Source organism: Kogia breviceps, chromosome 14, assembly GCF_026419965.1.
Source record: "Kogia breviceps isolate mKogBre1 chromosome 14, mKogBre1 haplotype 1, whole genome shotgun sequence".
Taxonomy (NCBI): Eukaryota; Metazoa; Chordata; class Mammalia; order Artiodactyla; family Physeteridae; genus Kogia; species Kogia breviceps.
In genome coordinates this window covers 53,719,541-53,742,626 of record NC_081323.1, presented here as the reverse complement: position 1 = coordinate 53,742,626, position 23,086 = coordinate 53,719,541, and the positions used below count along the sequence as shown (strand labels likewise).

At 43.8% G+C, this 23,086-nt stretch overlaps 1 protein-coding gene across 2 annotated transcripts in view; it reads right to left on the bottom strand.

The window, feature by feature from the left end:
* Positions 1 to 358: 358 nt before the first annotated feature.
* The window catches only part of KIF3B (kinesin family member 3B), a 37,958-nt gene continuing 15,230 nt past the window's right edge, over positions 359 to 23,086 (bottom strand). For both annotated transcript variants that reach the window (XM_067012305.1, XM_059038241.2), the window contains 8 exons: positions 15,656 to 17,125; positions 12,588 to 12,689; positions 12,251 to 12,373; positions 12,024 to 12,142; positions 7,443 to 7,556; positions 6,645 to 6,750; positions 4,384 to 4,562; positions 359 to 3,815 (listed from right to left, as the gene is read on the bottom strand). In XM_067012305.1, coding sequence (XP_066868406.1) covers positions 3,719 to 3,815; positions 4,384 to 4,562; positions 6,645 to 6,750; positions 7,443 to 7,556; positions 12,024 to 12,142; positions 12,251 to 12,373; positions 12,588 to 12,689; positions 15,656 to 17,059 — 2,244 coding nt within the window. In that variant the 5' untranslated portion in view covers positions 17,060 to 17,125 and the 3' untranslated portion in view covers positions 359 to 3,718. The remainder of the gene's footprint in view (positions 3,816 to 4,383; positions 4,563 to 6,644; positions 6,751 to 7,442; positions 7,557 to 12,023; positions 12,143 to 12,250; positions 12,374 to 12,587; positions 12,690 to 15,655; positions 17,126 to 23,086) is intronic.

Here is a 23,086-nt window from a genome sequence, read left to right as displayed (position 1 = left end):
TCTTTCTTGATGGTAAATAACATGAAATATTTCTGTGTTTAAAAAAGATATATATTTTAAAGTATAATATGTAATAAATTTAAAGAAACATAAAAAACAAAACACAGAAATTAAAAGAAATTTCATGCCTGTCTCAGGAACCTTCATGGGAAAACACGAGAAGCACTCGTCACTCTTTCTTCATTTCATGTCGGTTTACCTCACTGCTATATTTTTTAAATGCCAACATTCCAACTCAATCTTCATTTTCCATTCCCACCCTCCTTTCACTAGAAAAATTCAAATGTTTAAAGAAATTAGCAGTGTGTCAGCCACAGGCAAGTCATTTTCAAAGACGTTAGTCATTTATGAGGACACCTTTTTGTAAGTACAATAAATCTGATTGGTTTTTATTACACATCTTAGTTTAGAATCACTTTTACATTCCTAGACAAAGAGATGATACAAATAAATATGAGTTGTAAAATTAGAGCCCCAAGTATTGGCATATTCTTTGTCTAAAGGTAGCCAAAGAGAAGGTCAAGATCAATAGTAACTCCAAGGAGCCATAAAGCCCACTGCCTCCTGCCTGCCCCAGGATCACTCCTTTCATAAATAACCTCAAAAGCATTTCATTCAAGAAACAAGGGTGGGGAGAAGGGGGGCAGATTTCTGAACAGTACAAGACAAAACCTTGCATGACACAGACAATAGCCAGGCCCACTCTTCTTATCCAGGTCCCTTTGAGCATTCCGATTATGGCTTTTAGAGAATATGAATAGCCCCCTTTTCGTCCACTGATGGCACTGAGATGGCCCAAGGCGTTGTTTGCAGTGAGCCTCGACCTCAAGTGGGAAATGTGAGGCAGAACTGATATCCCACGTTAACAGGGAATCGACGCTTCTCAGAAACCTGGCAACCATTCTACATTCAGTGAAGGAGGACTTACAAGAGTCAGACAGAAGTGGGGCATGGCCCACGCCTGAGCCGCAGAACTCTCTGACGCTCTTGGTCGTGGAGGTGCGGGTGGTGAGATTCAAGCAGCATGCAGGCATTCGACGGAGGACAATCCAATGTTAGGGCGGAGTCTTAAGAAAGTGCTTCATGCCTATGATTTGTGGCCTTGGGTTCTGAATCCAGGGGCCTGGGAGACACGGGATTTGAAATCTGAAGCCAGATACATTCCTACCAACCAGAGCAAAAGGGGGCCTCACTGAGGGGGGTTGCACACTCGGTCTCAAACTCCTTCTCTCAGATGAGCTTCTTAGATCCTGTTAGACTTGCTGCCAGACTTCATTAGCTGCTGCTGACTTGAAGGCCCTCAGATGGCTTGGAACATTCTAGCATGACTACAGACATGAAAACCAGGTCCCTCAAGTCGACTCGGTAGGTTTACACATTTGGCTCAATTCAGAGCCCAAAGAAGCAGCTTTCCGGTGGCAGCAAGACATTCTACCGTCTACTCTATTCGAACATTTCTCGGATCCATTTTGACAGAAGAAAAGCACCGGACACTGCTCCGGGATGGGACGGCTTCACCTCCACCCAGGTGTTCTTCTACTTCGTTTCACAGACCACCAGATGAACACAGCCAAGTACAAGGCAAGCCTGTTTTCATAATCCTGTCAACTTGGCTTTCTTCTTTTGCCTTCTTAGAAAAGTTCTATGGTCACTCAACCACCTGTGGTCAGAATAGCCACCTCGAGACATCAGTATTCAGCTACAGTGTCATCTGCAATTTTCAATTCTCAGATTTGCCAAACGGATATGTTCAGCCTAGAGAATTCAGACTAGCTTGGAGGAAATGTGGTGCGAGAGACAGGTGGAACCGGCAGGTCACAATCTTAGGCTACCCACCTCATTATCTGGTTCCTGTTCAAACAGGTAAATTCTTAGTAAATAATAAAGAAGCAGAGTTCGATCCCAAGAAAGATGAGGGATGCCTCCATTATGCTCTGGGAATTGCTGAAAAGGGTCCTGGGTTCAGAAAGAATGGTTATAAAAAGGAGACAAGCTGTCAGACGACAGAGCTCCATTTGTAGAGCACTAAGACATTGCACTTGGTACCTCCTGTTTCCCACGGGTTCTGATCCAGAAATGTGCCCTGGGAACTGAGCAGCTGAGTTAAAGTATAACTCAAGGCCCACCTGAGTCGCCACCTTCCCGAGGCACCGTGCCAGCAAGGTGCGCCGGTGTGGCCGACTGGGGACGCATATTGTCCCCTCAGGCTTGGCTCGTGGACTCAGACACCCACGTGGGAGCTTCCAGCCTGGATTAATCATTCAACGGGCCGTTAATACAGACAAAGGCAACAACTGCACGGTAGCATATTTCTAAAGTCGGGCAAGTTCTTGATCTCTCTCTCTCTCTCTCTTACAAACACACGCAGACACATTGGAAGCTTGTGCTTGCACACCCGCACACATTTATGAGCTTCTCTTAGGGGGAAATGAGTAACATTCACCTAATGACCAACGTAAAATGAAGCTTTGAATTTCAATAATACAAAGAACTAAAACTTATAAACCGAACTAGTATATGTAAACGGAAATTCCTAACTCTCTCCTCTGAGCCTATTTGATCGCACAGCCACGCCTCGCCACCACCTTTGGCTCTGCCTGAGAAGAGCCACAGTTCTAGGATGAGGTGAGTTTCCTGCTGAAGGCAGGCAGGATTCCTCTGCTTCCATCTGTTATGTCTTCCCTTGCCAATGCACCAAGCCTCTTGACTCTTGACCTGCCTAGTCACCCCGATGCTCTCTATGCAAATATGGAACAAAACGGGGGATGCCAAAGTGCCACTATGTGTCTCGTCCCCCAGCTCTCATCCCATCAGAGAAGGCAGAGCCAGCCTCCCTTCTCCCACAAAACAGGCCCACTGCAGAGCATGCTCTGGAGGCAGAGGACGGGCCCAGGCAGGGAGGCTCAGAGTATGCGTGCACGGGGAAAATGGTGACAAAGGAAGAGTAAAGTGACACGGTGTATGGACATGGCATCAACTTACAGATTTATGTCTTTGACAAAATGGTCATGGTTTTGAGGTTTTAAAGAAGCTGTTTCCCTAAACTCTCCAAGGAGGCAAAGGGAATGTTACTTCTATTGCCTCTGACACTGAATCCTTCTGGAGCAGAAGTCGGTAGCTTCCTGGGAAAACATTTGCTCCTTCGGCAGATCCCAAAGGGAGATCCACTTCTTACTGAGGGGCATGGACCGTGACCCTCGGAGGCTTGGCTCCAAATGAGATTTCTCATTTCTACCTACAAAAACAAGCACCTGTTCAAGTTCTAGGGCTTTCGCTTTCCAACCTCAGTATCATTTTATTCTGAGCCTCCAAAGACTTGGTCCTGCTAAGGTGACTCCTGATTCTGCCCTATTGTTCAACAAGAAGGGAGCCCAGTGTAAAGAACAGGCTAGAAAGGAGAGGGGAGAGGGTGGGAGGGCAAGGGAGAAGGGAAGCAAGGTCACTGGTCACTCTCTTGCCTTTCACTTCGGCTATCGCACTTTGCCTTACCCATGCATTTCTGAGATGCTAATTAAAGGACGGTTCCCAGAGGCGCTGAGTGCCAGATTATGACCAGCATGTTTCAACCAGATTAAGTTGGTTAATCTGCAAAGAGGCCATCGCTTCTCCCCAGGGGAATGGTTCTGAGTTTGGGCTCGAGTCCTCTCTGCGGGTTTTTGCTTGTCTCTTCTCTCAGAAGGCAAACGCTGTTTATACCCTGGGAGAGGAGGAAGTGGGTTTACTTTGGAACCAGCCCCCGAGACTGTGGATAAAGCTGAGATGCGGGGGTTCCTGAGGAAGAGGAGGAGGATCCCGACTTCCTTCCACTTTTAGGTCTGCAAAAGTCAAGCACATATGTACATTACACATCCCGTCTCTGACACAGATCAGATTCCTTTCCCATCAAATGCCATTACATCTCAGGGTGGCCTTGCCTCAGTGGACTTTCAATTGTAAAACCACCAGAGCCTGGCACAGCCTAGCCTGCCCCTCTTCAATGGCTAACACAACCTGCCAACGGAGGAGTGAGATCTCAGGGGAGGGCCTCCGATTCTCAGCAATTGTTATTCCATTAAAATCATATTTTGACTGTCTTCTCCAAATTGGTAAAAAATACTAAGTTTGCAGGTAGAATTCACTCCTTTTTGGTTTTTCACTCAATTATTTTCCTTAAACTTCAAATCCAGAATTTAATAAGATAGAATTTCTAATTTAGCACCAAATTAAATCCTTGGTCATTTAAACTGAGGCTCAGAGCCTGGGTTGTAGATTCAGATAGACCTAGGTTAACTCTGGCTCTGCCACTTACTTCCATGATAAACAAGCACTTTTGCCACCCTCTCCCCTCATTTGTCCTTGTTCAAACATGTTCTGTTCAAACATAGGTCACCAAAAGCCACTCACCTGGCCTTGGGTTTCTTATTTGCAGTGCTTTCAAAGGACGAAGCGTCCACCTGTATCTCATCTTCATCCTGCAGAGCCGCATCCAACGCGGCCTGGACTTTAGGGGCAATGGCAGGCCCCTCGTAGTCTCTGGTGGTCCGGCTGGGCATGTCCAGCTCCAGCAGCACGATGTTTTCTGCCTGCAGAAGCAGAGCCAAGACCAGCTAGGATGGCCTCCAATCACACAAAGAGAGTCCAAGCAATCTAAACCCAAGAACAGAACCGCAAATTGCATGCTACTCAAGGCCTACCAAGGGCCTGCCTGGAGGAAGTGATGTAGTTTTATAACTCTTCCTGGTGCAATTACAGATGATTTTTATTTTCTTCTCTATGCTTTTCTCTATTTTCCATTTTTTAAAAAAAACAAACAAACAATGAACATGTATTCTACCCTAAGGGGAATAGTCAGGGGAAAAGAATAAATTAAGTAAAACCCATTTATTGTAGACAACGTGAAAATACAAAAAGATACGCAGGAGAAAACAGTAGTCACCAATAATCTCCCCACCTACGGCAGCGTGGATGAACTTTTTGGTTGCAGGGGGAAGGAGGCAGGTATGGTGTATATATGTGGAGGGTGTGTGTGTGGCAGTATATGTGCTTAATACCACATTTTAAAAATCAGACTGGGCCCTGCCTCATAACTGGCCTTGGAGATAGATTCCCTCACTTGATATCCCGCGGTGGGCCTTCACCTAGCTCCTAAATACCAAGTTGAGTGTGAAGAGGGAAGAACACCCATGGTTCCACATCTTCCCCTCTAGCTCCTCCCACGCAGTACAGTTCAAGCCCCAGGGCCCCAGAGGGGGCACGAGGGGCCCTAGCTGGGAGAAGGTGGGGGAAAGAATGGCGTGGCTCCACTGATCAATTTTATATGTTGAGATAGTGCATAACATTTCTCTTAATGGAGCCGGTCCATTGCTAAAAATCATCTGAGAGCCACTGCTTTAAATTCTACCTTTAGATCAAGGTAAGCCACCTGGAAACCCACATATTTGATTTGTAGGCTTTAAAATCATGTTTTTGGCTTAAGACATGAAATAACCGGCACTCTCTGAAACTGCTAGAAAAAAGTTTCTGAGGATTCTGTGTGACACATCACTTATCTTCCACTACATAAAGCCACACCTAACACATCTTTTTTGCTTTTGTTTTCTTTATGTAAAATAACTCAATGCCAGGAAGAACAGTGCCTGAGGAGCTAACTAATCCTAATCTGTTTTGCTCTGGCTACTAAGGGAGATTCAAAAACATTTAAAAATTTTTAAGTGAAAATCTTTCATTATAAAAGTAATACAGGGAATTCCCTGGCAGTCCAGTGGTTAGGACTTGGTGCTTTCATTGCTGTGGTCCAGGTTCGATCCCTGGTCGGGGAACTAAGATCCCATAAGCCACATAGTGCGGCCTAAATAGATAAATAAATAAAAGTCATACCAGTTCCCCACTGATAGTTAGAAAATACAGATAAGCAAAAAGAAGAAAATTTTAAATGAGTTCACTTCCATTAACCAGCGACAACCAATTCACATTCTGATCTACTTCACACCAGATTTTAAAATTCATATATACACTTCGAGTACCAATTGCTCTATAACTTAAAAACACATGTGTCTCCTGATTCATCCACTTACCAGCTACCTGACCTTTAAGCCACAGGACTGACTGAACAGAGTAGGTGAGAGGGCTCAATCAGAGAAAGCAGCAAAGTGCTGAGTACAGTGCCTGGCACACAGCAAGTGCTTATTAATAGAAGCCTGTATGGTATTTTTACTGTAAAATACGCTTGGGTCATTAAATAGTCATCAATTATGTCACTTCAAATAACTACTTGACTCATGCACATTATGTTAAATGGAAGGACCATCAGCTCTTTAACACATTTCCATCTCCTGTTACTAGACGTCTACTTTCCTTCCCATCTCCCCACGAGGCCGTTCTGAAGCTCATTATTGGCTACATGGACAGTATGTTTGGACTCTCCTCCTTCCCTCCTGATTTGCTAAATCTCATCCTCTTTTACCTTTTTATTTATTATCATTTGTTATTTATTAATTATATTTATCTATTATTCGTTATCATTGTTATTATTAATATTAACTGTCCTCAGGTCCCTCTGGAAAGAGGATACAAACTGTGACTTTGCAGACCAGAACCTAAGGGTTTACATAAATCTACTCTCTTCTAAGAGAGAGGAGAGAGAAACGCAAGTACAATCTTCTCACCCTATATCGAGCCTCTGGACGAATCATCATGGACATTCTTGCGTGCTGGCTCAATGGTCTCTTGTATCCCACAGCTGATACTGGCCGCTTCATCATCTGTTGATTCCTGGAAATGGACTGTGGTGATCAAAGCCCTGGCTGGAGTGTGTTCCACAGTCCCAGGATCGGTACTGTGGAACCAGCACTCAGAACACTGAGCCTTCTTTATCTAGAACCTGAAGCAAGAAACTCCCTGGACTGAAGGCTGACATGTAAATGGGGCAGAAGCTGCTTATATTTTCTGCTGGAGTGGCTTTCTGATTCAAGTGTGAGCATCACACATCTCTTAAGCTGGAAGGGCCCTGAGTCATCCTCCAGTTCTTAGACAGCAGGCGCGAAGCCTAGCTGTAGACACTCTCCACCCCCACAGCCTTGGCAGACATCTCCCATCTTTCCAGTGGAATCCAGATGCAGACTGAGAATCCTTCTCCACACTGCCAGACTGACACGTAAGAGAACACCTATGTACCGCCCCTACCTTGGCCCAGCACGTTTCACTTGACAGCTGGGGGAGCTGAAAAGCAGGAACTTGGGAAAGGTCATTAGTTCACTGTGATAAAGGCGCCCAATTCCTAATACCATACTCATCACCAAACTTTTACCCCATGGACTTATGGCAGCCACAAAGACCTGCAATCGGTTCCAAGTTTAAATGGATCAAACTGTGTTCTTACCATACCTCTCTGGCCAAACCCAGCTTATCAACATTCTTTCCCTCCTTCCCACCTTGACGTCTACTTGAAGTTATTTGTGACTTACTCCAGTCTGGTTATAGGATGTAATTTCCAATGATCTTCCTCTTCATCAAAGAAGGATCTATTCATAATTTTACTTTTTTCTTCCAGAGGGATGAAGTTTTCTATAATAAGATGCCTGTAAGAGCACACACACACACGGGTGAATAGATGGAGAAAGAATACGAATGGGGTGTTGGCTATCTGGTCCCACATGAAGTAAGTAATAGGTAAGGGTCAAGTCACTCAGCAAACATTTACTGAGCAGCTACCATGGGCCCAGCATCATACAAAGAGCTGGGGTACAGACATGAATGACACTTGGTTCTGCCTGAGATAGACAAACACTCTTAGGTATGCTGACAGGTCTGTCCTAGGAATATGGAAAGGTCACTTATGCCCAAGAAGTAGCAGCTTGAGGAGGTGAAAGGACTAAAGAGGAAGGCAATGCCTGGGTTACGCTGGAGTGAACATGTGCTAAGTGAAGTATTTTGGGAGGGCCACTGGTACTGCTAAGCCAGCTCGTTAACTTCCAAAATGCTGAAAACAGATTAGAAATTAAACTGCCTTCCTCCAATCCTATGCATTGTTGCCCAAGGCGGAGAACTCCACATTCTAATCACCAGAACAGAGAGCAGAAGGAGATGGATTTCAGTCCCTTAGACCCCTGAGAATGAAGACCATTCCTGAGAAGAGTCTCTGCCTAAGAAGCACCCAGGGAACACAGCAAACAATGAAACTGGAACCCACTGGGTTGTGTCTCTCCATGGTGATGACGATCTCCTGCCCGCTCTGTGTTCACTCTTTCAAAACCTCAGGACAGAACAATGCCAAAGGGGTGTTAACGTGGGAGAGACACAAAACAAACACCACAGAGGTGTAGGGTGCTATGAGAAACAGGCTGACTTGCTGTTTATTCAAAAGATATTAATTAGAGGGACTTCCCTGGTGGCTCAGTGGTTAAGAATCCGACTGCCAATGCAGGGGATACAGGTTCGAGCCCTGGTCCAGGAAGATCCCACATGCTGCAGAGCAACTAAGCCCGTGCAACACAACTACTGAGCCTATGCTCTAGAGCCTTCAAGCCACAACTACTGAGCCCGTGTGCCACAACTACTGAAGCCCACGCACCTAGAGCCCGTGCTCCGCAACAAGAGAAGCCACTGCAATGAGAAGCTCATGCACCGCACCGAAGATGAGGCCCCACTCCCTGCAACTAAAGAAAGCCCAAGTGCAGCAACAAACACCCAACACAGCCAAAAATATAATAATAATAATAATAATAATTTTTTAAAAGATATTAATAAGAGAGACATAGCAATGAAAATGGCTTCCTTAAAGAAAAAAATATTCTGGAGAGAAGAAATTTTCTCTTTATTTTATATTTAAGAAACTATTTTTTATAACATATATTTACATTTTTTCTTTCTGATTTTAAAGGTCCTATTTATACATTAGAAAATGTTAAGAAATACAATTACACACAATTTCACCACCCAGAGATACTCTTATTATTTTGGCATATTTTGTTCTAACCTTTTTTCTAGGTGTACATGCCTAGAAAGAGGACTGACACATACATTTAATTTTAAGGGCTCCTTTCCAAATTTAAAACTTAATCATTAAAAGAATCTCTTTGAAAAGTTCCCTTTTTTTTTTTTGGCCACGTTTCACGGCGTGTAGGATCTTAGTTCCCCGACCAGGGATTGAACCTGTGTCCCCTGGAGTGGAAAAGTGTAGTCTTAACCACTGGACCACCAGGAAAGTCCCCTGGAAATTTTCTCTTTAAAGAAAACTTCAAGCAAATGTGGTGGAAGGACCGATATAAAAAAACCATCATTTTGGGCTTCCCTGGTGGCGCAGTGGTTGAGAATCCGCCTGCCGATGCAGGAGACACGGGTTCGTGCCCTGGTCCGGGAAGAACCCACATGCCGCGGAGCAACTGAGCCCGTGAGCCATGGCCGCTGGGCCTGCGCGTCCGGAGCCTGTGCTCCACAACGGGAGAGGCCACAACAGTGAGAGGCCCGCATACCGCCAAAAAAAAAAAAAAAAAAAAAAAAAAAAAAAACCATCATTTTGCAAAACCCCTAATGAAATAATGCAGCCAGACAAGATCATTGCTGGCTGAAACCATGAGCTCAGTGGTTCTCAAGCCAGGCTGCACATCAATAGCAGTTACAATATTTTAGCCAAACCTCATGAGAGATCAACGGTTCTCAAAGTGTGTTCACCAAACCAGCAGAAGCAACAGCTGGTACTTGTGAATGCAAATGCTCAGGCCCCACCCCAGACATACTGAATCAGATTCTCTGGGTATGGGCCCAGCAATCTGCATTTAACAAGCCCTTCAGATGATCTGGTGCCTGCTGAAAGTTTAAGGACCACTGCCCTAGACCAAGCATCACTATTTTAAAAAACTCCTCAGGTGATTTCGGTGCGCAGCCAAGGTTGAGCACTCACTTTCAGTTACAGAGAAGTAAGGGAGATAGAATCACAAGTTAAATGGCACTGTGAAGAAGCAGACTGACAAATCCAGAAGGTGGGATGTTTCTATAGGCTGTCTACCCTAGCCTTTTCAACAAGTCAACTAGGAAAAAAAGTTTTTAACAGGGAAAAGGTTTGCTCCAGATTAAAATAAGCTTAAGAGACATAATAACCGAATGCAATATGTGGTTCTTATGTAGATCTTAATAAACCAAGAAAATCTGAATAAGGACAGGGTATGAGAGAAACAATGTTAATTTTGTTAGGTGGAAAGATATCATTACATATGCAAAAACCTATTTTATTTCTTCTACACTACACTAGCAACAAACATTCTGAAAATAAAATTAAGAAAACAATTCCATATACAATAGCATCAAAAAAATAAAATACTTAGGTATAAATCTAACAAAAGAGGTGTAAAGACTGTACTGAAAACTATCAACATTCTTGACAGAAATTAAAGATTTATATAAATGTAAAGACATCCCATGTTCATGGATCAGAATACTTAATACTGTTAAGATGACAATACTCTCCAAATTGATCTATACAGTCAACACAGTCCCTATCAAAATCCCAGTTCGCTTTTTTTTTTTTTTTTTTGGCAGAAATTGAAAAGCTAATCTTAAAGTTTATATGGAAATGTAAGGGACCCTGAATAGCCACAAAGAATCTTGAAAAAGAACAACAAAGTTGGAAGACTCACATTTCCTCATTTCAAAACTTACTACAAAGCTAAAGTAATCAAGACAGTGTGGTACTGGCGTAAGACAGACATATAGCTCAATCGAACAATACTGAGAATTCAGAAATAAACCCTTACACTTATGGTCAACTGATTTTCAACAAGGGTGCAAAGACAATGAGAGAAGAGCCTTTGCAACAAATGGTGCTGGAACAACTGGATATCCACATACAAAAGAATGCATTTGGAACCATACCTCAGACTATACAAGAAATTAACTCAAAATGGATCACAGACCTAAAGGTAAGACCTAAAACTGTAAGTCTCTTGGATAACCTAAGAGAATTGAAAACCTAAGTCCACAATAAAACTTGTACACAAATGTTCACAGCAGCATTATTCATTACAACTAAAAGGTAGAAACAACCCAAATGTCCATCAACTAATGAATGGAAAAAATGTGGAATATCCATACAATACCATACTGTTCCGCCATTAAAAAGAATGAAGTGCTAACATGGTACAACATGGATGACCCCTGAAAGCATGTTAATTGAAAGAAACCAGTCACAAAAGACCACATATTGTATAATTCCATTTATAAGAAAGGTCGAGAATAGGCAAATTTATGGAGACAGAAAGTAGACCAGTAGTTATTAGGCTGGGAGAGGTGGTAATGAGGAGTGACTGATAATTGGTACAGGGTTTCTTTGGGTGGGGGTGGGGGGCACACAAAGATGTTCTAAAATTAGATTGTGGTGATGACTTTACAACCCTGTAAATATATATTTTTTTTAATGACTTGTAGGGGAGTTCCCTGGTGGCTTAGTGGTTAGGATTTTGGGCTTTCAGTGCCATGGCCCAGGTTCAATCCCTAGTCAGGAAACTGAGATCCCACAAGCCATGCGGCACGGCCGGAAAAACAAATGACTTGTATACTTTAAATAGGTGAATTGTGTGGTATGTGAATTATACCTCAATAAAGCTTTTTTTAAGAAAAGCACTGTGGTCATGTATGTAGGTATATAGGAAGGAGATAATATGAGGTAAGATTTGCTTTAAAATATTTTTATGAAAGATAGAGGACAAAAGGTTGTTTATCATGGAATCTGGGTGATGGGTATTTGGCTGTTCATGATACCATTCAGAAAATTCTAGTTAATAAAAGATTCCCTTTTATTAATAGATAGAAGCCTTGTTTAAAGGCAGGAAGGTAGAGTGGAAAGGAACTTGGAGATCATCTGGTGAAGATGTTCAGTTAACAGATGGGACCCAGAGACAGAAAATAACTTTCTTTGGAATCAACAGAAGACAGACAAGGTGGCAGGAGATGGGGTGGAGAGAAGTAGGGCCCTGTCCTCAGGGGTGTGTTTCTCGCTGAACAAACGGCAACCCAGCAAGTGCTGGGGGAGCCCTGGAAGGCCCAGAACTTACTTGAGTTTCAGCTCCCTGGTGAGCTCGTTCTGTGTCTGCTCCAGCTCCTGGCGCTCCTTGATGTGCTCTTCTTGGAGGTCATGGATCTCGGCCTTCACTGCCTGAAGCTTCGAGAAGAGCTGGGACCAACAGGAGAGGCAGGTGAGAGGGGCGGCCCTCTAGGCAACAGAGTTCTCCCTCTGCCCCAAGCCTCAAGGCACCTCTGCCTGGCCTCGTTCCTTTCATACCTTTTTGAGTTTCTTGGTCTTGATGTCCACCTCTTGCTGCAATGAGCTGTACGTCTCTTTCAGTTCCAAGGTCTCCTCGTCGCGGCTTTCCATCTGTTGCTGGATCTCTCTTTCTCGACGTTTCTGAGCAACATCACAAAATCGATCAGTGTGCCTAGCGACAAGGTCTCTACAAGAATATGGGGCCGGGTGCTCCAGGTCAGGGTCTCCCGCCAGGAAGGGGCCGACACACTTCAGTTCCGTTCCCTTTGAAGAGTCTAATACAAGAGATATTTGCTCTGTCCCATTAACACACCTCACCCCACCCCATTCTCTCCAAAAAGGAATGAAAAGTTACCTGCTCTGCAATTTCCTGCCGTTTCTGCTCCAGGATTTTCTGCTGTTCGTTTGTATGATCTACTATATTTTTTCCTCCAACAAGCAGCTTACTCTCCATGGCCTTTGTGAGGAAAAAGTAGAATCCATCTGATGAGTGGTGTCCCTCAGAACACAGCTCCTCACAGGGAAGCCCGTGAAAGATAAAGAGCTCAGGACTGAGCCCAAGGGGATGAACTCCGGGGGAAAATATAGTGTGCTCAGCTGTACCCTTCCCATCACGGGTAGGGCTGAGGCCGCTTCACTGGGGGCTTTATCTTGGAAACACTGAAGATATAGCTTCCCCAGACATACATGAATTGCAGCTTTCTCTTTAAGAAACACTGTTTAGGTTTGTTTGTACAAAGTATTTGACCCCACTAAGAACCTGTTAAGCACCTCCTATGTGCTAGGTACTGAGGATGCAGCTGTAAATACAAATCACAAAGCTGAGAGTCCACTGAGGGCCACAGACAAGTAAGCGGCCTATTACCCTATGGAGTCAGATCTCATCAGGAGGAAAAGACCGAGTAATAAGGGGAGAGGCACACTGGAGGGAGAGAATTCTGGCTTTTGGAGGGAGTCAGGGAAAGCTTCCTGTCTCAAGGAATTAGCTAAGAAAAATTTTTTTTCAGAGGGTAGGGTAGGGTGTGGTGATACATGAAGTTGGCAAAGCAATCAGGGGTCAATTCAAAAACCTCCAAGCCCTGTGAAGGGAGACTAAGCTTGACCCTGAGAACCGCAGGAACCACTGACGTGTCCTTTGAGTGTTAGGGTACAAAATCACATTTATGTTTTAGAAACAAAACTCCCTGCGACAGGAAGAATAACTGGAAAAGGGCAGGCTGGGTGGAAGGAGAGCAGACAGGACGTGGTTTTAAGGGTCCGGGCCTGGGCTAGGGCGGGAGTGGTTGGGGAGAGCAAAGTGGACGGGTCCAAGCGAGGCAGCATTCAGAGGCTTAAGGGAGAGAGCAGCAGCTAGCAATGACAACTCTTCGGAGTCTGGCTAGACTGAGAAAAGGCAGGCAGGGGCGGGCTCTGGGTGGCCGTGGGCATCTCCGTGGAAATGTCCAGTAGGCAGAGGCTATCGGGCTGGGATATTAGGAGACAGCTCTGGGCTGACTATACAGACTGCAAGGCTTCAGCATTTAGATGGTGGCTGAAGCCAGGGGAAGGATTTGCACCTGAAAAGCATGGAATCCAAAACCCCCACAACCTTGCTTCTAAGAAGCTTATACCCCTGCTGCCATGTTTCAGGGAGCGCTTGAAATTTTCCCCTTCTCTCAAAATGGGGCTGGACTGATTACTAACCCTCCCCTCACCACACACACCCTTCCAACTCTAAAACTCTTTTGTCCTGTGATCTTACAGCATCCAGGGATGGAGAAAGACAGATGTAATGTCATTCTCCCATAAATAAAACTTCTAAGAGGTACAGTGAGTGACCTTGAGGGGATGCTGAGTCTTGCCACACTTGGCTTCTGAGAGTTGCCCAAATATCCCAGGTTGTTTAAAGGTTCGAGGTGGTTCCTGGGCTTGAATAACAGATGTGATCTTAAAAAACAGCATGGAAATCAAACATGGGTTCACCCAGTTACACAAGTGCAGGAGTGAGGAGGGGTGAAGTGACATAATGGAATCCCATAGTAAGCCCCTCCCTGGAACACAGTTACCTCCTAATTGTGTTGTATGTGACTCCATTTTCACACCAGGTCTTGAAAGTCTTGGAAAGGACCCCTGCCTCTGAAGTAAAATAGGACCCAGCTCTGTGAAAGGGCTACTATGATGCCACAGATAAAGTACAGCTTCATATGGTAGGGGAAGGGGAAGCAAGAAAGAGATCACTTGTCATTTTTAAATTAATAAACATAGATACATTTTAGAGTAGAAATTAAAGTTTGCACAAATTCCATAAGATAGAACTTCAGAGGAATTTTGGGTTGTGGTCAAGCAGTGGTCATCCTCAGATTTCCAGAGCTAGCTCTGAGCTCTCTTCTGCCATTAAAGCCAGGTGGCAGCCCAGAGTCCAGGCACCTGACGGAATTGTACACTGTGGACAGAAAGAACACTCGACACAAGGGGCGCCTCCACGCTCTAGAATACAATTCAGCCATTGCCACACAGTGGCTGACTGCAAGGGAGCCTCTGGGCCGGGGATGGTGACGGAACTGTTCTGTATCTTGCTGAATCAGAGACACAGCATATTAAAACCATAAGGAGATACCAGTGTATATCTGCCAGATATACAAAAAGTCAAGTCTGCTAATCACAAGTGTTGGTAAGGATGAGGAACAACCAGGACTCATACCCTTCTGGTAGAAGCTTCAATTCACAGGGCCACGTTAGAAAGTGACATGTCATTGTCTAGCGAAGTTGAAGCTACACACACCCTAGGACCTGCCGATGTCAGGCAAGAAACTCTCTCGCGCACATGTGTTCTCCTGGAGCCAAGTACAAGGAATTCAGGGCAAAAAAAAAAAAAAAAAGAAGAAGCAGAAACAACCCACACTATCAGGAGAATGGAATACCACAGAATTCTCAGAACAATTATAATGAGTGAATCACAGCTTCAGGCATCAATATGGATAACTCTCATTAACATAACATTTAGCAAATAAAAGTAGATAATAGTAGTGGGATTCCATTTATATAAAAGATAAAAAGTATGTGAAACTAAAACTATCTTTTATGTAGAGATATATATATATATATACACATTGGGACAACTATAAAGAAAAGCAAGGAAAGAGTAAACACCAAATCCAAGATAACAGTTACCTCTGAGCGGGCGGGGACACAAAGAGCTTGTAAAGCTATGGATGCTGTTCTATTTCTTATACTGGGCCGGGGCGGGGGAGGGGGTACATGGGTGTTAGTCTTATTGCTGTCAAAGAAAAATTGTTTTTCTTCATCCAATTCAATTCAACAAATGTTCCTTGGACACTGGGTATCACAAACCCTGAATAGACACCATCCTTCATATCATTTTTTTGATAAAACAAAAAGATTTGAAAAAAAAAAAAAGACCATGCCTAAGGCAGGGTACAGTACCTTGATTTTGGCGCCCAGCATCTCGGCAGCATCCTTTTCCCGCCGCAGATCCTCCATCTTTTTCTCCTTCTCCTTCAGCAGCCTCATCTTCTCCTCTGCTACCAAGCTGTGGTCCTCTACAATGGCCCGCTTCTCGATCTCCAGCTTTTCTTGCTGTTCCCGCCAGTAATCATCCTTATCATCCCCTTCTTCCTCACCCTCTTCTCCCTCCTCCTCCTCCTCTTCCCCACCCCCACCACCGCCACCACCTTCCCTCCGCTTCTCTCGTCTCTTCCTTCTGCCAATGGACCGTTTTTCTAGCTGGGCCTTGAGCCGAGCAATCTCTTCCTGGAATTCTCGAAGAAGGGCATCCTTAGGGTCCTCATTGACCCTTGGCTTGTTCTTAATGTTCTTGGCACGGTTGGCGTATCTCAGAGTGGTTAGAGTCTCTTCTACGTTATACGAGGCAGGCCCCACGTTGGCCACCATCACAGTTTTAGCATTGCCACCGAGAGAATCTTGGAGGAGCCTGGTAAGCTTTGAGTCCCGATATGGAATGTGAGTGCTTTTGCCGTCCACCAGGGCAGAGATGACGTTACCCAAGGCTGAAAGGGACAGGTTGATCTTGGTCGCTTCCTTCAATCTTTCCCCTTGTGCACCGGTCTTGGCCTGCCGTTCGCTGCCAGCAAGATCTACAAGGTTCAATTTCCCTACCCGGATATGGTTTTCGCCATCAAGGCCCACCTCACTGCACTCAATGGTGATGACAAAAATTGCATGCGAACGGGAACTGTGCTCGTTCATGTTGGTAGCACCGACAGAACGGTTCTGGTTCCCCACATTCATCACGTGCTCTATTTCCTTCACGCTCTTGGTGACAAAGGAAGACAGGTCTTTCACGTACACTCCAGTGTCCGGCCTCTCCTTGAGCTCGAGCCTTTTGGTCTGATCCTTTGAGAGGAGATCTCGGATCTCCTCCTGGTAGATCTCTAAGTAAGAAGCCCTGACCAGGTACTGTTGATTCTGGGATCGAGAGATATGGGTGAAGATGTGATCAAACGAGTTAGGGATGACCCCTCTTTTTTCAGGGTCGCCCCGGACTCCTTCCATCGTGTAGGTTTTCCCTGTCCCTGTCTGTCCATAAGCAAAAATCGTCCCATTGAAACCCTGCAGGACGGAGTCCACCAGTGGTCGGAACGTCTCGTCGTAGAGTTCAAACTGCTTGGCGTTCCAGTCGTAGACGGCATCAAAGGTGAAGGTCTTGGGCATTTCATGGGCCACTCCCTTGGGGTTCTTCACCGACACCTGCCCCAGTTTCACGTCCACATCCACCACCTTGTCGTATGAAGCAGCCTTTTCCTTGCCATTCATGGGCCGACAGCGAACCACCACCCGGACTGACTCTGAGCTTTTCAACTTTGACATGATGAGCTCTGACCAGGTCGATCTTAAGGGCTATGAATCCAAAATAAGTCTCACAATGCTAGGGTCCTAGGAAAAACAAAACAAAACTAAGCAAGGACAGTACAGTTGTCACTGGGGGCTGCTGAAAAGCAGATGACACACCCAGGTCACCTCCATCTTGCCAACCTTCTGACAGCCACACTTAATAACTTCACTACATTGGATATTTCCTCATGGGATCTTAACCAGCTGCAGTGGGAAAAATAAAAGCACTAATCCACCTATAGTGTTAACTAGCTTGTCCTCCCTTCAACTGATATTTTATCTTATACCACAGGCTGAGGCAGCTGGAAACTTTATAAAAGCCTGGGTAATCTTACATGCTGTGGAACTACTACAACCTCTGCACAGAGCCATTTGGAACTATCTATCTAAATTTAAAATGCACGTCCCTTTTGATCTAGCAGCTGTATTTCTAAGAATTTATCCTACAGATAGAAGGATATCTGTGTTGTGGCATCATTTGTGGTAGCAAGAGATTGCAGGCAACCCCAATTCCCATCGAGAGGGGACTAATTAAATAAATTTAATATATTTAATGTATACAAATCCTGGAATCCTGGGCAGTTAGTAAAAAGAATGCGCTAACCTAAACGCAATCCTAAGACAAGTTATGTTGTTAAGTGAAAAATGCAGATGAGGAACAACATGTATAGTACAGTTTACATATGCATGCTAAAATGTAAGTATACATGTAAAAGCGGTAACAGTGGCAGACTCAGCAGGGGAACTATGGGCCCCGATGACACTCAGAGGTCTAGAGAGAGAAAAATGACTTTTCACTGTACAATTGTTTGTACTGTTTGAATTTCCTATCTTGTACTGATAATACTTTTCCATTCTAAAGTCATCAACAATGGCTTGTGCAAAATGTATTCAAATAAACAAGGACGTGGGGTAATACATTACAAACAAAGCACTTACCCACAATCAATAAATTTAATACAATTTGAATGCAAATAAGAAAATAGGTGCTAAGAAATTTTTAAATGAAACCGAAAACAGAACTTCATTTGGTGCTGAGAAGCTCAGGGAGCATTAGATTAAATGGGTCCTTTGGGAAGGGGTAGGGAGCAGGCAGATCAGAGCAAAGAGGTATGTACGAGGACCTTAAACTCCCGAAAACCTCAGTGCAAGGGTTTTTTAAAAAGAGGTAATTCAGGGCTTCCCTGGTGGCGCAGTGGTTGAGAGTCCGCCTGCCGATGCAGGGGACGCAGGTTCGTGCCCCGGTCCAGGAAGATCCCACATGCCGCGGAGCGGCTGGGCCCGTGAGCCACGGCCGCTGAGCCTGCGCATCCGGAGCCTGTGCTCCGCAACGCGAGGGGCACGACGGTGAGAGGCCCGCGTACCGCAAACAAAAACAAAAACAAAAAAACAGGTAATTCACATGGTTCTTGACTCAAAAGGCTCTTTGGTGACAGGTCTCTCTCCTTTACCTGTTCTCCAGCCACCCAGTTCCCTGCTTACAAGGTGAGTGTTATTAGATTTTTATCCTCCTGAATTAGTTTATGCATAACAAGCAAATATGTATTAATACATACTTACCCTCTCCCTTTTTACACAAGTGTAGTATGTTATTCACAGTAATATGCAGTGTCCTGCATCTTGTTTTTTTCATTAAACAACCTATCTTGGAGTTTGTTCCCCTCAATAAATGCAGAGCTGCCTTATTCTTTTATGACAGCAGCAAAATATCCCTCTGCATGGAAGCATCATTATTTAACCACTATCCTAGCACTTAAGCTGTTTCTGATATTTTACTGTGAAAAACCCAGGACCACACCCTTTCATATGCAGGAAAATCTATCTGTAAGGATAAATTTCTAGAAGCGCAATTGCTGGATCACAGGATATACGCATTTGTAATTTTAGTAGATACTTGAACAGTAATAACAGGATCCTTTTTAGCTGTGAGAATGACCTATTTGCCAACAAAAGGTGGGAAAATGTGAAGCAGGGATGGGACACTCTAGGTATATATGCTGCAAGTTAATAAATAGAGTCAATATGTTCCTCCACTGGTCTTTCATAAAAACATTGTTCGGACGCTAAGTGCATGGGAACATGAAAAGTTACCTTTCATACTTCTTCTAGTTGTTATATTAATAAAATAATGTTGTCTAGAATGCAGAACCAGAAGACCTCTTACCCTCTCTTCACCCATTTTCTGTAAAATCTGTAAAATAGGGATAATTCTTCGTTTTGGATGCTTGTGAAACTAAAAGCCATTTACAAAGGTGGAAGTACTTTGTGAATTAATATAAAGCTGGATTAAAATTAACTAATACAGTTTCATCCAAAACCCTTGTCAAAGGGTCATTCCAGAGATTACTAGTGAGCCCTAGTTTTATGCATTAAACATCTCTAACATTTTCTCTTGTTCAATTTGTAGTCATCATCCTTAAAAAAAAAATCAGCTGAAATTGAGATCCAAATACCTAATCAGTATTCAATTAGAAGTAAATCTCAAGCCATTTAAAGAAAACTATGTAAAAGGCAGCCCTTCATTCATCACCTTCCAGATGCTACTAGAATTTTGCCAGATGTTTCGAACTAGATGTCAGAATGGCCAGTCTGTTTACTGCGTTCCCCTTTTCTTTTCCAGGGGAATGGCCCCCCAAGCTACAGCTGTGGCCGATCCCTTGCCTGTGTCTCTCCCTCCATTTCAACAGAGGCCTGCAAAAGCTGTCTAGGTGCCAGGCCCAAACCCAGCCCCCTGAGCCTCCTTTGGGGAGGCAGCAGCAGAGCAGGGGATAGTTAGACAAGACCTGAGACTTGAAGGATTAAGAAACAGAAAGGGGTGGGTGGGGAACGGGTCACTGGAGAGGATCAATTCTTTTACATTACATACCCGGGAAGAGGCCGAGCTGTCCAGCTTTTACCTATCAAAACAATGTGGCCCCAAGCCTGTTTAATTAAAAAAGCCTGCGGCAGGCTTTCTTGCAGATCTTGATGTTCAGATGCTTCTGTTACAGCTGCATATATTTTTAAGCTCTCCAAAACAATAAAAACAAAGGAATGATAATGACCTACAATAATCTTAAAAATCTTTTAAAAAGAAGTAATTCCCAAAGCCTGAGTCCCCTTAATTAAATCTCCTTAATTTGGAACAGAACACCATTTCTTTTCTGAACTCACAGAGCCTGGCTGAGCTAGTCATGTACTACTGACATATTATTTCAGGAAAATGGACTAATTTAATTTCCTGCCACCAGGGCTTAAAATCTCGCTGTGGGTCCTCCTCAAAGGAGAGGGTTTTCTTGGAAGGATGCCCTGATTCTCTTTCTTTACTTTATTACCTTCCTTCTCCTTCTTCTGATCAGTCTAATTACAGTGATAAATCTTTAAAGGAACTCACAGCATTGCCAGGAAAGAAGGAACCACAGGTCAGCAGTTCAGCATTTTTGTCCTGAATACTTTTTCTGCTAGAACTTGTCATCCCGATGTTAACAACAACTATTTGAACGGTTACTACACGAGAAAAATTGAGTCTTTCCCTAACTTCATCTCTTTTGTCCACTGAGGAAATCAGTTGCACATTTCTCATGGCAGCCACTCTCTTCCAGAATCTCGGAGGACTTCCCTGGTGGTGCAGTGGTTAAGAATCCGCCTGCCAATGCAGCGGACACAGGTTTGAGCCCTGGCCCGGGAAGCAACATGCCACGGAGCAACTAAGCCCGTGTGCCACAACTACTGAGCCCACGCACCTAGAGTCCCTACTCCGCAACGGGAGAGGCCACCGCAACGAGAAGCGTGCGCACTGCAGTGAAGAGTAGCCCCCACTCGGTGCAACTGGAGAAGGCCTGCGTGCAGCAACAAACCCCCAACACAGCCAAAAATAAATAAATAATTAATTAATTTTATTTAAAAAAAAAAAAAAAAGAATCTTACAAGTTTGGATTCACGCACTCTCACCCTTGCTAGCTGTCATGGAGTCCACCTCAAATTCTAGAACTAGGTGCAGATTGGATGCTTAGTAACTACTGGCTTCCTATAGAGATTCTAGGACAGAAGTCACAGACTGGCCACATTCTACCTGCCCCAGCTCGCCTCAACTAGAGAAAGGCCGCATGCAGCAACGAAGATGCAACGTAGCCAAAAATAAATAAATAAATTTTAAAAAAGAGAGAGAGCGGTGTTGTTAAAAATAAGAAACAAACAAACAAAAAAACCCCAGCAATTCCACGTCTACATTTGTGTATGTCCTGGTGAAAAACCTCTGCACCTGTGAACAAGGAAACACAGACAAGGATGCTTCCTGCAGCACTGTTAAAATAGTAGAAAACTGGAAACAACCATCCATTTATAGAGGAACTGAAAAATAAAATATGGTATACTCATATTACAGATAGTATACTATTCAGTAGTTCAAAGGAATAAATTAGAGCAGGGGTCAGCAAATGACAGCCCACAGGCCAAATCCAGTCCATAGCCTGTTTTTGTAAATAAAGTTTTATTGGAACACAACCATATTCCTTTGTTTACATATCATCTATGGCTGCTCTAGCTATAAAATAGCACAGCTGAGTAGCTGCAGCAGACAGTATGGCCCACAGAACGTAAAATATTTACCACCTGATCTTTCACAAAAAAAGTGTGCCAACCCTGAATTAGAGTTATATATATTTACATGGATAAATAAATAGGTTGAGTGGAAAAGCAAGCTGCAGAGTGACGATTATGACTAAAAACTTAGAAAACAATATGGTGCTCATGGATTTGCATTTATGTATACATAAGTATTCCCCCAAATTGGTAGAAGGATATATAACAATTTATGATAGTGGCTGCCCAAGTTGGGCAGGGTGAAATGTAGAGAATGGGACAAGAAATGTGAAGAATTTTTCAACTTTATCTGTAATATTTTATCATTTCTGCTAAAAAAAGAGAGAAACAGGGAATGAGACTTGAAGCAAATAAGAGAAAATGTTAATGATGATCAGTTCTGTTTCCTATATTTTTCTCTGAATGTTTAAGATTTCTCAAAAAAGAAAAGAAAAAAGAAAACCAGCAATTTCACATTGAAACAAAAAAAAAACAGATTTTCTGCTTCTCTGGAATAATGGGAATATCTGACAGCCCAGGCCCCAAGTGGCAGCAATGGGAACTGAGTGACAGTTGCCCCTCTAATGGGCCTGGCCACCCAATCCTCCCCAGCCCACACTCCCTACTTTCTCACACCCAGCATGCTCTGTTCATTTATACTGCCTGCCTGGCTCCTGTAGGCATCCCTGTCCATGACCAAATTCATGTATACATGATCTAATTGAGAAAGGCCTGCCATGCTAGTCCATAGTTTTTTTTTTCTCTTTTTAATATTTATTTATTTGGCTGTGCTGGGTCTTAGTTGTGGCACGAGGGATCTTTGTTGAGGCGTGCATGTGGGATCTAGTTCCCTGACTAGGGATCCAAACCCGGGCCCCCTACATTGGGAGCGTGGAGTCTTAACCACTGGACCACCAGGGAAGTCCTAGTCCACCTTTCAAAATGACATTTACCAAGGCTCTGTAATGACATGGAATATGCTTAGAATAAATGAAAAAGCAGTTTACAAAATTGAATGCATGCAATCACAATTGTATAAAAATAAGATACACATCAAAACATTAATAGTGGTCCACTTTGTGTGATGAGACTACATATAGGTAGGTGATTTCCCCTGCTCCTTTGACATTTCTATATTTTTCAAATTTTCTGTAACAAGCATGTGATATCTTCAAATGGGAAAAAATAAAGTTCTGGCAATTCACCAGAAACATCCCTGCAAGGAGGAGCAATCTGCGGGCACACAAAGTGCATACTAATGCATCTTTAATCAATGCACTCCAATGCAATGTCCTCTAAGATCTGACCGAGCAACCACCTGCCAACTGCCTGGCCTAGAGTTCAAGGACTCAGAGTGTCTGAAAGGCAGCCCAAACTATGGATCACAGGGGCCATCAGGAAAGCACTGCAACACTCAGGCAAGAAGATAAAAGTGACGCTCTA